The 15477-nt window shown below is 34.5% G+C and overlaps 1 protein-coding gene across 1 annotated transcript in view; it reads left to right on the top strand.

Annotated features, from left to right (window-relative positions):
* The first annotated feature begins 15021 nt into the window (after positions 1–15021).
* Positions 15022–15477, top strand: part of LOC138305015 (GRIP1-associated protein 1-like) — a 52066-nt gene continuing 51610 nt past the window's right edge. Inside the window, exon 1 of the mRNA XM_069245429.1 lies at positions 15022–15082. Within this exon, the coding sequence (XP_069101530.1) occupies positions 15041–15082 (42 nt within the window). The 5' untranslated portion in view covers positions 15022–15040. The remainder of the gene's footprint in view (positions 15083–15477) is intronic.

The following is a 15477-nucleotide window of genomic DNA, read 5'->3' on the forward strand; positions in this document are numbered from 1 at the left end:
TACTCTTTAATATAAATTTGATATTTTTACCAGACTTTGTCAACTTCTGTCAGTGTTCCTCTTTATTTAATGACATTATTTAACCCTGGCAGATGATAAATCATTAAAGAGAAACATATATTACTACGGTTTCTTATTATCTAAATGTATAGGTGGGTAATTCCCTATCTCAGTTTAAAGTGAAATCTTTAATTTTAAACGTACTTAAAAAACCACACGACAAAAGTAAAGAATAATTAGACACTTTGGGTTATCTATAGATGCTTCTGCAGAGTAGTTTGCATTGGTAAGCCGGCATTTGGATTTCTTTGTACTTATTAAATTTACATAGAACATAGACATTTTCTATTTTAATTAAAAGAATGAGTTCAAACTATTCTGAATCAATAATAGTAAATGTGCAAAGTTACTTTTGTAACTGAAATGAAAAAAAAATCGTCTGCTCCTGTTCTTCATAGAGAAAAAAGCAATTGGTCGGTGGTAGAGCAACTTTAACAATTTTAATTAGTCATCAAAATAAAGGCCTGCCAGCATGTATGCGGTGTTTTAAATTATACACAAAAAAATATGTTAACAATATTTACGTGGAATGTTTCTGTATTTAACACGTTGTGGTGAAATGGAATTAGAGTCTATGCGTTCATTTGAAAGAGATATCCCAGTTCAGCTAAAAACAATATCTGTCTGACGAAATTGATAGCATTGTTTAGATAGTAACATGATACTAAATAGAATACAACTTTATAATTATCATTATTTACTTTTACATTTTTTATTGGTGTTTTCTTTTTCACATAAGTATGTAATAAGTTAAAATACATTCATTAAAACTCAAAACAACTTAACTAATAACTATATTGTTTCGTTACAGCGAAGACATTCCCATCAGTGTGGCGAAAAAGGTATTCTAAGAAAACACAAGAATTACATGTTTAATCCTTAAAATAAGGATCTTTCAAGCAACAATTTTTTTTTTGTATTTTTGTCTTAATTACATGATCAACAGTAGCTGATCTTGTCATGAATAGCATACCTGATGTCTTTGTCAAATTTTAATTACATGTCTCTGAAGATAATACCGATTCATCAAACAAAATTATTTTGATTACATTTTCGAATATATCATCGACTCAAAAAGATCCTAGATACACCCCAATCCCTATCCCCTCTGCATTGCTCTCTCTCAGTCTCTCTCTTTCAACCTCTTCCTCTCCCACTCCCCCACTCTCTCTCTCTCTCTCACTCTCTCTCTCCCCCTCTCACTCTCTCCGTAGATATAACTTAGTTTCATTACAGATAAGATTAGTATTAAGATACTCAATCTGTGATGTAACGTTGGTCCATTTGGAAAATGCAACATTTACTGATTCAGAAGATACGTATGTTTGATGTAACGTTGGTCCATTTGGAAAATGCAACATTTACTGATTCAGAAGATACGTATGTTTTTTCATTCTTCCGATCATATTCCGATTAATCTGTTGTGATGATCTTGTCAAAAGCTTTCTGGTAATATATATAAATTCATTCTATTAATTAGGAATTAAAAATAAACAGATTAAGTCCTTCATAAAATGTTTAACTATGTCTCGAATATAGTTTTCAAAACGGCAAGGTGTGCGAAATAGTTTTAAGTCCTGTCAAATGCGTATACGTGTGCATTTGCTTCATGGAACCTGGTGCGTTGCAAAGCATTGGAAATATGAAAAATCGTCCAAAGACGTTAAAAGACGGCATTAGAAATTGCATTTTATTGTGTCAACCGATTGAAGAACCTGTAAGCACTTAGAAAAGTAATAATTTAGTATTGGGCATGTGGCTGCTTGCGAGCATCAACACTGATCAAAGGACCGATCGCTAAAATGTAGGTCACATGCCTGATGATAAATTAAACAGACAGAGTCAAAATAAAGCCAACTTCTGTCCATTTAAACTGTAGATACATAGTTGTTGATTAGATTATGAATTTGTCACAATTATTTTAATTTTAGAAACTCTGATAATTTGACAATGTCCTATTATAACCTTCTTTTACAAACCGCGTGAGTTACGTGGTAACAAAATGCGTGATTCATACATGTATGCCTGCTCGAAAGGTAGACCGCTAGTCTAGGACTGCAGTTGCCATGGTCACTTGGACTTCATACTGTTCCATCAACCACACGGGTATTATAATTTAGATTACCTAACATTGGTCAGACTGGGGCCTGTGGCCTTCATAATCAAAATACCAGGTTATAATTAACAAAAACATTTATTTCTAGATAATTGGAATATATTTATTTTATTTTATTTTATTTTTTGACACTGGCTTTATACATATATCAGGAACCTGATTATTCTGACTATATGTATATAAAATATGTATACCATATTGTTATGTTGAATAAGTACCTTACTGTATCTAAATTAATTTTGATCATAATATATCCATATATACATGTATTATTGGGAAATGCATGGTTGTGACAGACATGCTTGATTAACGCATTGTACAGCTCCCATCAGCTCCACTACATGGCTGCCTGTCATGACAATAATTGAGGTGTATTCAGCATCACTTACTGTGTTTTCCAGCTAGTTTTTAGATCATCCCAATCTATCCCCCAGAATACAGTGTACCCAGGCTCTCCAACATGCATATACATGTATCTAATAAGAATTGTATTTATGTGTTTCAAATTCATAAACCTATATGATTTTTAAACGGTAAAGTATATCTGTTTGTCTTAACAAACTTCCATTGAAACAATTTCTAAAAATCACATGTACAAAGATAATACTGCCCAATTCTCATAAAGCCGTGCAAACATAGAAGGCAACGATTCAGTCCTCTGGCTATATCTATTTTTTTTCAAATTCTTTATATCCTTAAGTTTACAACTTATTGGAATTGTGCAAAATACGCACATATACATATATATACAATCACATAGTAATTAGTACAATATCATAGACAAGTTACAAATGTACTATACATTGAAATCAAAATGTGTATTATATAAAGGCTACATAACTTACAGGTTAAGTATACAACATTAAAATAACTGTACTGAAATTATTGGACGCGGGATCGTATTTTCATGGCCTCAAATATAAATTTTGCTAATTTACGTAGATCATTTATATTTTCGCAACATAATAATTGTATCAACTTGTACATAGATGGTTTACGCCAATAAAAATCAGTGGCGATGAAACGTAATGGGGGGGGGGGGGGCAAAGGTCCTCAATATTTTGTAACCCCCCCCCCCCCCCCCCGCCGCCGCACCTACAGGAGGAGATTAATTCAACTCCTAACCATATATGTTTTATGTACATTTTTCATATATCAGTAAATTTAATCCTTGTACAAATTTATAGACAGTGGGGTCGCTATAAAAGGATATTAACGAATACGCAAATTGGCCAGATTAGCGTGTGAGCGCCGAAGGCGCGAGATTTTAGTGTTTTAGGTGTCTGAGGGTGACCCCCGGAAAAAATATAGTAATTTAGAATGGCTGAGATGAGTTTTACAATGTATTTTGATGATTTTGCGAGCGCCCGAAAGCGCGGGATTTTGGTGTTTGGGGGTCTGAGGCCTTCTCTAGGAATAATATTACGATTTAGAATAGCTTAAATGAGTTTTGATGAATTTGCGAGCGCCCGAAAGCGCGAGATTTTGGTGTTTGGGGGGTCCGGGTGTCTACCCCAGAAAAAAAATTACGGTTTAGAATGGCTGAGATGAGTTTAACGATGTATTTTAATGATTATAAAGCGTTCTTAACATGGTATTTTTTTTATAAAAGCTGCTTGCATTTAGAAATGATAATTGTGTCGTCAAAACATTATGCAACCCTACTCGATCTGAATACACCGGCTTCACACCATCGGCACATGGTTGTGTAACATAAAAAATGAATTAATATTGTCTCGCTAAGACATAAACAAATTGATCTTTTAAGAGAATTTTTTTAGGTAGTACATAAAATCCTGTGTATTGAATTTTGACTAGGCCTATTTAAGGTTTGACATTATGTGCTTGAACGTTTTAGGAAATACGCCGCGCAGCGGAAAATTTTCTAGAATGAAGTACGAAAAATGTGCAGGAGGACCCTTTTTTCTTTCAAATAAACATTTTTAGAAAATTTCAGTCGGCGAAAATGGGGGGGGGGGGGGGGGGGCAAAAAGCCCCCCCCCCCCCCCCCCCCCCCCCCCCCCCCCCCCCCGTCCTGGGGAACTAATACATATTAAAATAAAATGATATTCGTCTTCCACATCTAAATTGCAACCAGGGCACAATCTTTGTTCTCTAGCAGTATCGGTATATAACATACGGACGTTTTGCTAAGTTGAAATGATGACGTAAGAATCCTTGAAGTTAAACTTTAAAATTTAATAACGATACGTTGGACTTGACGGATGGCTATTCTTGAGTGTCCAGAATGTACCCGATGTGTTCCGTACAAAGTCTGGGACCTAACTGATTTACAAATAAAATATACCACGCTTAAATAATGTACAGACAATAAAATTACAGAATCATGATTGACAGATATCGCTCATTGGGAGATTAATCAGTCGTGATCAGTGTCCTTTAGGCAATTAGGATGGCCGTGATATTAATCTGGATACGTAATAGAATGGAACATAAAATCTTTCAGAAAAGGTATCGAAGTAAATTGCCAGAGGATATACACAGTTATCACACATACGGGTTTTTATCTCAAGTGTCACAAACGATATATGTAGAGTAAATATGATCAAGAATATAACCTTAGGAATGTCAAATTACACACAATAGTATTAACTGATAATTGATGTTAAAATTTAGCAACTATTAACACAAGCTCAAAGCACTTTAAAATTTATCACAAAATTTTTTGTGATAACTTCCTTCCGCTCCGGGAAAGACGCGTCCCGCGTCTTAATTAAATTGTCCTCTGTTTTGATGGAGTCTATTCGCTCGGTATTCATAGGAAATGTGTGGTCGCTGGCGTCGTGAATTATTTTGTGGTTGGTTTCGTGGTCCGGGATAAGTATTCGGTCTGGTAGTATTTGGAGCGCTGTAGTAACTTAGTTGTTTTTGGAGGCTTGTGATTATGTTTTGTTTCTGTTTTAAGTCCTCGTCCTTCTCCGAAATTCTGAACTTTAAATTAGAAATCTGTCGCTGCGTCTGTTCTTTTTGTTTCGCGGTTGTTTGTAATGTATGGTGGCATATTTCTGCCATCGAGTTGCCGACTTACGACTTAATGATGTCGACATAATTAAGGCATTAAGTCGACATCATATCGGAAGATGTCGACATAAACAGAAGAATATGTCGACTGACACCGACTTGTCAGTTATTGATGTCGACATCTAAACTAAAAGATGTCGACATCTGGTCTTGAAAGTGGAATTCAAAGGCCACCCTTTCATAGGGCACTGTGTATATGCAGCAAGGCACCATACAGCAGAGTTCGACGTTGATTTTGTTAATTCAGAAAAGTTTTTATTTATTTGATTTCAAAATTAAAAATTGTGATTCTGCACATCCCGGCCATGCAGCTGTAGCCTGCGTGTATGTACACATTGTAACTGTTAGTCCGAGCTGAGGAAGTTAGAGTGCAAAAGGACTCTGCTTTGTACAACAAATTTCCATCTTCTTGGCCATAATCATTTATTAATATATATAACCGTGGGTTGAAAATTCGTTTAAAAGCTGTGTTTGTGCTTTGTGGATTAGCATTCGTACCAAGTCCATGTGGTACATACCGTACTATACTATATTACAATGATTTTTTCAAGATTTCATTTTTTTGCGAATCACGAAAAATACCAGTTACGTAATTTAAAAGCCAAAAAGGTCACAGTACACATACACAATACCCATTTGGAAACCAGCTTTACTTGTTAGCTTGCCCTGTCCATATATACATGTATACATAAATATTTACATCCCTCGATACACTTAAATAAAGGCACAACGAATTTTTGTTACGGTCTTAATGGCCAGATTCAACCTTTGGGCTAAAAATCCTCCCGCGGGACGCGGTTTTAGCTCCAAACTCGGGATATACATTGTATCTGCATCTATCTTTTGTAGTAAAAACGTAGTAAAAAAAGTCACGTGCTTATACCTCATTCATGCCATTGGCCGGAATATACAATTGTATTATTGGTAACTAGTGATCACGTGATTTTGTGTTTACTTCCAAATATGGTGATAGTTTGCTTGCCATTTCTTCGAGAAATTGATTTATTTGAAAATATTTAGACTCCAAAATGTTATTAATATTGCATGCATATCATTTTGACTTGCACATATATATCATTTTACTATAAATAATGAACTGAAATGAGTTATAAAACTGTCATTTCCACGTTTTGTAAATAAATGATATAATGCGAATTGACCAATTCAATAGGTCTAACCGTCTAATCTAGGATCAGCGAAGATCGGCTACTCCCGGCTAAATTCGTAGAATTCTAAATTTATATTTATATGTATTATTACCTGCTTTAGGGTTCAGAACATATTCATATAACACAGAGAAAATAAGATCTTCTTCAAAAGGCCTAATTATGTATAAATACCAGATCAGAGAAATCATTCTATTTGGAAGTAAACACACACTCATGTGATCACTAGTTACCCACTAATACAATTCCATATTTATTTCGGCCAATGGCATGAATGAGGTATAATCACGTGACTTGTTTTACTACGTTTTACTACAAAGAGCGCGTGTTTTGTACCATTATGGGGGAAATCCTCCGCGGATCGTGGTTTCATTTCCACCATTTGAAACAGAAGGCTTAGAGTAGACTTTGATTGTGAAACATTGATAAATTGAAGATTACATGTTGTGCCATGGCAGATGTCAAAGTTCATGTATATATACTCGACAATTACTTCATCTAATAAATTTGTGTTAATGTACCAGGCTAAATTTTAGTTGAATAATGCATGGGAAGTGAATTAATCCAGAGATTTAAATAGTAAATCTCTGATTAATCTTAACTTTTCCACTTTGTGGAAAATCCTTCAAAACGGATTTATCTCCCTTGATTAAAACTTGAATTTTTTTCATTTTTTTTTAATTCAATAATGAATGCAGATCAAATATATTAATCAAATATGTGTATTAATTTAATTTGAAACATGTTTGTTTTGCTGAAAATTTGCAAAAAAAATAATATCAATACAAAATATTCATGATTGTAATTTGATTGTTGTTGTTTTTGTACTTGCTGTAAAATGAGAAAAACCGTGTTGTGGAGAAGAAGTTTGTTAAAATTTGAATTGTTTACAAATGGATGAGAGTTGAGAATGAGCAGAAGGCAACAAGGATATATATGTCTAACAGTCACCTGAATTCCGATATGCACAGTTATAAATAATGTTTTGCTTTTAAACAAACAAATAAATATGTCTCAGCCCTGTGACTTGGCACATAGGTCAAGATCATTGATTTGAACAAACTTTGTATTCCTTCATCCCAGCATGCTATGGCCCAATAACATGTCCATGTATGAGGTTCTTGGTTATTAAGAAGATTGTAAATTGTTTACAACAGACACTGGATGTTGCCGGCCAAAAGACAATTGCAATAGCTCACACAGGGGGAGATTAATTCAACACACAACCATATATACTTTATATACTTTTTCTCATAAATCATTACATATAATCCTTGTACACATCCATATCAATGGCGACGCTAACAGGAAATTAATGAATATGCAAAATGGCGTGCGAGCGTCGAAGGGTCGAGATTTTGGTGTTTGGAGGTCCGGGGGTCTCCCCTGGAAAAAAAATATTACGATTTTGAATGGCTGAGATAATTTTTACGATGTATTTTGAGGATTTTGATGATTTTGCGAACGCCGAATGCGCGAGATTTTGGTGTTTTGGGAGTCTGGGGATCTCCCCCGGAAAAAAATACGATTTTGATGATTTTGCGAGCGCCGAATGCGCGAGACTTTGGTGTTCTGGGGGTCCGGGGGTCTCCCCGCGAAACATATTACGATTTGGAATGGCCAATATGAGTTTTACGGTGTATTTTGAGGATTTTAATGCGTTCTTAACGTGGTAATTTTTCGATTTACATTTACCTGCATTTAGAAATTATAATTGTGAATGTCGTCATATCATTATGCAACCCTGCTCGATCTGAACATACGACTTCACACCATCAGCACATTGTTGTTTAACTAAAAAAAATAATGAATTGATTTAATTGTCTTGCTTAGACATATAAACAATATAATATTTTAAGAAACATTTTTGAAATAGTAGAATCCCTTGATGGACATTTTTAGTCTAGTTCATGTGTATTTAATTATTATTATTATTAAAGGTTTGAACATTACGTGCTTGAACTTTTAGGAAATGCGCCGCAAAGCGGCAAAATTTTCTAAAATGAAGTACGAAAAATGTGCAGGAGGACCCTTTTCTTCCTACGCCCCTGCAGTTGCACATTTAAAAAGTTTAATGAACTTGGTACCCACTACTGACTGATGTAAATCATGCCAATAAAAGATTGATCTTTTCTCTATTTCTGTTATTCTTTACCTTTTTCTTTCCTCTTGGAAATGTTTTATAACATGGGAAAACTAAAAATGAAGTCTATATAGCAGGAATAACAAAACACATAGCCACCTGTCAGCCATGCATGTTTTTTTTTTTCTGATTGGTCACCCGAGTTCGGATAAATAATGAAACAAATACATACACTGTATATAAGCACCATATATTTGGCCTATCAGGCCCATGAAATCAGCCAGTGATGATACCCATTTAACCTTTTAATATATGAAGAGTATTTGATTCAATTGCATCTGTTTCCTATGAAAATTGAGCAAATAATGCTCATAAATGTGTTTCCCTATATAAACTATGGTACAGACCCTATCCCCTGGGGAAAATTCCGAGACCCCAGGGCCATGAAATTCACAATATTGGTAGAGGGCCTTGAGACCTTTCAATCTATGAAGAGTTATTCTGACAAACAAAATGATACATTTTCGTACGGAACCTACCGAAGCAAATAATGAGTTAGGTCCTAGGTCCCAATTTACCAGGCGGGAAGCTGCCATGTAAGCACATAAACCCGTGTTTCTTAGTATATGTGTACATACATGTATGTATTAGATTCCCAAAAAGCTAAGTGGGCTATGCGGAAGCTTATACTATTTGTTTGGAAATAATATGGAAAATAAACTATGATATGATAGTATTGCTAACAATTTCAAATGGTGGAAATGAAACCACGATCCGCGGAGGATTTCCCCCCATAATGGTACAAAACACGCGTTCTTTGTAGTAAAACGTAGTAAAACAAGTCACGTGAGTATACCTCATTCATGCCATTGGCTGAAATAAATATGGAATTGTATTAGTGGGTAACTAGTGATCACATGATTGTGTGTTTACTTCCAAATAGAGTGATTTCTCTGACCTGGTATTTATACATAATTAGGCCTTTTGAAGAAGATCTTATTTTCTCTGTGTTATATGTATATGTTCTGAACCCTAAAGCAGGTAATAATATATATAAATATAAATTTAGAATTCTACGAATTTAGCCGGGAGTAGCCGATCTTCGCTGATTTCAGATAAGACGGTTAGACCTATTGAATTGGTCAATTCATATTGTATCATTTATTTCCAAAACGGGAAAATGGCAGTTTTACAACTCATTTCAGTTCATTATTTATAGTAAAACAGTCCATATGTGCAAGTCAAAATGATATGCATGCAATATTAATAGCATTTTGGAGTCTAAATATTTTCAAATAAATCAATTTCCCCGAAGAAATGGCAAGCAAACTATCACCATATTTGGAAGTAAACACAAAATCACGTGATCACTAGTTACCCATAATACAATTGTATATTCCGGCCAATGGTATGAATGTGGTACAAGCACGTGACTTTTTTTTTTACTACGTTTGACTACAAAGAATGCATGTTTTTACTACGAAAAATAGATGCAGATGTATCGCGAGTTGGGAGTTTAAAACCGCGTCCCTGGAGGATTTTTAGCCCAAAGGTTGTATCTGACCATTGAGACCGTAACAAAAATTCGTTGTGCCTTTATATAAGTGTATCGAGGGATGTAAATATTTATGTATATTATATATATATGGACAGGCCAGGCTAACAAGTAAAGCTGGTTTCCCAATGTGTATTGTGTACCTGTACTGTGACCTTTATGGCATTACGTAACTGGTATTTTTCGGGATTCACAAGAAAATACAACATAAAAGAATCTTTTTTTATTATTTTTTTCATTCATTCTTTTAATATAGTATAGTACGGTATGTACTACATGGACTTGGTACGAATGGCAATCAACAAAACACACACACAGCTTTGAAACGAATTTTCAACACACGGTTATATATATTAATAATTCGTTGTACACTTCCTTAGCTCGGGCTAACAGCTACGTACACGCAGGCTACAGTTTCATGGCCGGGATGTGCAGGATCACAATTTTTTTTTTAAATCAAATAAATAAAAACTTTAATTAACAATCAACGTCGATCTCTGCTGTATGGCTTTTGCTGCATATACACAGTGCTTTATGAAAGGGTGGCCTTTGATTTCTTCGGGACAGGAACAAGATGGATAGGCAGTTTCGGACGCTGACTGGTCCAGGGATAATATCCTGTTGTACCAACATTTGTAGCACAATGTCCGGTTCGATTAAAACACATTCTCGAAAAGTGGCCAATGTTTCCACATTGGAAACAGTAACATCCGTTTGCTGGACAACACATCGGATGGTGTGGAGCAAAGAGGCTCCCACATCTGTAACATGATGCAATCCCGAATAGTAACCGTCAAAACGTTACCCTTGTTAATTCCAAAGTATGGCAAACACAGTCTTGGTTAAAATCCAGTCCGTGTGATTCCGAATAGAATTGGTCCTTCTTTGAGTCACTCGCAGGAAATACTTGCTTGGCAGTTGAGGTTTCGGGAAAGCGTACCCAGCGTAGAAGTGGGTACTACCAGGATTATCTCTACCAATTAACATACGGAAACTTCCGCACGTTTTGTCAAGAAGTAAAGATAATGTAAGAAAATGTTGAAGTTGAACTTTAAAATTTAATACGGATACCTTTGACTTGACGGATGGCTATTCTGGAGTGTCCAGAATGTAGCCGTTGTGTTCCATACAAAGTTGGAGACCTAACTGACTTAAAAATAAAATATATCACGCTTAAATAATGTACAGACAATAAAATTACATAATCATGATTGACAGATATCACTCATTGGGAGATAAATCAGTCGTGGTCAGTGTCCTTTAGGCAATTAGGATGGCCGTGACATTAATCTGGATACGTAATAGAATGGAACATAAAATTTTTCAGAAAAGGTATCGAAGTAAATTGCCAGAGGATATACAGTTATCACACATACGGGTTTTTATCTCAAATGTCACAAACGATATATGTAGAGTAAATATGATCAAGAATATAACCTTAGGAATGTCAAATTACGCACAATAGTATTAACTGATAATTGATGTTAAAATTTAGCAACTATTAACACAAGCTCAAAGCACTTTAAAATTTATCACAAAATTCTTTGTGATAACTTCCTTCCGCTCCGGGAAAGACGCGTCCCGCGTCTTAATTAAATTGTCCTCTGTTTTGATGGAGTCTATTCGCTCGGTATTCATAGGAAATGTACAATGTGAAATCAAAGCACTTTAAAATTTATCACAAAATTCTTTGCGATATATATCTGCCTGTTTCGATGGCCAAATTATGAGCAGATAGACGAAATTTAGATAAAACAATTCGGTATTTCGGAGGTATATATTTGGTCAAATAGTATTGTATAGTAAAATGATTCACAATATGCTTATATAATATACATTTTGATGAGGAATCCAATAAGCCTCTCAAATGTTGCTGACTTTGGTCAAATAGTCGTTGCTTTATCAAACATAATATATGTTTATGGTTATACAGATAGTGATGATTCCATACATGACCAAAACCAGTAGAAAAAAAAGACAATGTTTAACATGGTTTGTCCAATTGAAACAATTACCAGTGTTGCTATTACTTAAATATAAAAGAGCGGAATTCAAAATACAGTTATTTGAGACCATTAATTTAAGCCAATACTTTATCATTCTGTACTTCCTTAAACATTCTAATGGATACCGGCCTAATTCAAAATATACCATGGCGTTACAAGTTGATCTCTTAACTTTTAGGATCTTCTTACAAAATGATAAGTGATTTTTTTCTATATCACACCCTTTCGATGATCCCCACACCTAGCAAGCATAATGCAAGATGCTAGAAACACATACGTGTCAAATAAACGTAACAAGGTTTCAAAATTTAAATATAAATTAGAACACATAGAAAAAAGTGCAAACATGGCTTTACGACCTTGGTCAGATAAATGTTTTTGAATTTGATTAAATTTATTATTATACATTAGCTTTACACCAAGATAGCAAAAATCGTTTACTATTTCAACTTCATTGCCATTATATCTCCACGATTCCTTTTCAAGTATACGTCCTCCATTTCTAAATACGACTATTTTCGTTTTATCAGTATTAACAGACAATTTCCACTTAGTTAAGTAATTATAAAGACTATCTAAGAGGCACTGGAGCCCTTCAACAGTTTCAGAGAACATTGCCAGGTCATCCGCGTACATTAGGAGAAATAGAATCAATTCGCCGAAATCATAGTCAGAATTTCCATTTTCAATAAATGAAGTTTCAAAATCATTAACAAAAAGTGAAAATAGAATCGGTGATAATATTTTACCTTGCATTAATCCAATATTGTTCTCAAAATAATTAGAACATTTACCATTTACCAAAACACAAGATTTAACCGATTTATATAGTGACTTAATAACAGATAAAATTTTCCCTCTAATGCCTAATTTAGTCAGCTTACGCCATAAGCTTAATCTATCAACAAAGTCAAACGCTTTCCGAAAATCTACAAAACAACAATATAGGCGTTTCTTTGATGACAAAGTTTTAGATATATTTTGAATGCATAGCAAAAATTGCGTCTATAGTACTGACTTCTGGTCGAAAACCAAATTGTGCATCAGTTAAAATGTCATATTTGATACATACATCTAAAATACGTTTATTTAATACAGAAGTGAAAAGTTTACAAAGACAACTAATTAAACTAATACCCCTAAAGTTATTAGGGTCCTTTCGATCCCCCTTTTTATTTAAGGATTAACTTGAATAGATTTTTTATGTTATGGAAATATAACACAAAAATCTGAGTGTACTCTAAATAAACCGCGAAGCAATATACGGTCAAGATAACTTGCGGGGTCGGGATCATAAACACATTGTGTTTACCAGTAATTAAGAATCAAAACAAGCTGAATTGGGTACTTGTAGGTAGACTAGCCATCAATAAGTGGAAGAATCTTCCAGGAAGACGTCACATATAGTTTGAAATGGATTCAATTCTGCATGGTCTTTTATAGACTTTCAGTTTTTAATAAAGGATACGTAATTAAGCTATTTTTACGTACACTACGCTTAGAACTTAAAATAGCAAAGAAAAATAATATACAAGTGTATATATATTTTAATGAAAGACGATCTAGAAGGGTATCGCTAGATAACTGATTGATATGCATCAAATCCTTTTATTTAAAAGCTATTAATTACCCGATATATATATATGATTGTATTACTTATAGTTTAATATGAAATAAAAAGTGTCTCAAAATCACAATAAGACTGGTTTTTGCTGCAATTCAAAGTTGTTTTTGACTTGTGAAAATGCTTGTATTTCATGTAAATGATATACATATTTAATGCGATCTACCTGTAATACATTGACTTTTGAAAACGTAATATATTTCAGATGTGAAATGGAAACTACAGATGTAAAATTAAATAGACATATACTTAATGGACATAAATTTATATTTTTTTACTTTTGCAGTGGAAAGGTTTTATTAATGTAGAAGAGATGTATTTACTGAGAAAAATAAAGTGTAGTTTTATATACCGTACACTTCATTGTAGATGTTGTAATTTAAAAAAAAACCTTATAATTATGTATTATTTTAAATGAAGAAATATTCTTCCTCCGATCTCTAGCTATAACACACATCAATTTGTCTTTCTATGTGTGAATGTACCTGGACACCATGTCCACACGTAGTGGACACCGTGTTCACACGTAGTGCACTCCGTGTCTACCTGTAGGCCTAGTCTAAACGTAGTGCACTCCGTGTCTACCTGTAGTCTAAACGTAGTGCACTCCGTGTGCACAAGGGTGTAACCTTTAGTCTACTACCAACTGTATTTCCTTGATTTCCTTGATAAAAGCGACTGTAAGAAGTTTATTAACTCATAGTCACACTTTTTTGGAAAGCTATTAAATACTTACAATGTTCCTTTGGTCCAAACTTACGACCCGACCCCCGGGAATTTTATCAATGACAGTAAGTTCCCATTTTGAATCCTTCAGCACACATTGAAAAAAGTTTTCATCGGCGGGAAATTTTGAATACACAAACTTCAAGTTTGTTTTTGCCTAAAGTAAAATCATCACGTTCCCTGAAGACATAACGATCGATGCAATCCGATACAGTATAGTATTTACTAAGTGACAGCAAATAGAAACGCTTCGTCAATCGTGAAGAAATATGGCATTCTAATTCGCAGAATTTAAAACTTGGTTTTTTTTTTGTATTTTTAAATATATATGTAAAACTATATACAAGGTAGGAAGTTAAAGTGGAGAGATGGGAGAACAGGGTGTCAGCTGATCTCGGAATGAATCTGTAGTAACAGGAGTGTAAGCATGAAGAGAAAATGAATTAGAATGGAAATAATTTTTCCGATTAAAATATTCGTATGTTAAGTTTTCAGATCTGGATTATATTAGTTTCCCATTATTAAAGTTATTTGCAGTACTTATGGGTCTATATTGATCAAAGTTGCAGCAGCTGACATTGATTTGGGACGAGTTAATCTTGGATCGAGTTCACCTTGTTTATGTAGCCTCGTTTTCATTTGACAACATTGACAATTCCAAGATGGCGTCCTCCTTGTCGGAGGAGGAGTTCCATCGGATGCAGGTAGTGTGACCACGTAATCTTACGATCACATGACATCTTTAAGAGGCAAAATCATAAACTAATTAAACACTCTTGGTAGCCTTTATGATGATATTGGTGTATTGTGGTAGGATAACCATGTCTCCTTGACATAGGCCTAGCACCTGGTAGTCACGTCAGTTCGTCCCCCTTCTAAAAGCTTCCTCTCTACCGACAATTTACGGTGTCTCATGAAGGACGACGCACTTTGATGTTCGTTTTTATATAAAAAAATGACTTACGATGATTTGAATGGAGTTCTAATGGGTAGAGGACTGATAGACCCGTTCAAATATCCAATCTGTTTTATTCGGTTATAAAAAATATAGCACCTAACATCAAGTTTGGCACACCCCCGCATACGAGGAATATTCATG

This window comes from Argopecten irradians, chromosome 12, assembly GCF_041381155.1.
Source record: "Argopecten irradians isolate NY chromosome 12, Ai_NY, whole genome shotgun sequence".
In the NCBI taxonomy this organism is placed as follows: domain Eukaryota; kingdom Metazoa; phylum Mollusca; class Bivalvia; order Pectinida; family Pectinidae; genus Argopecten; species Argopecten irradians.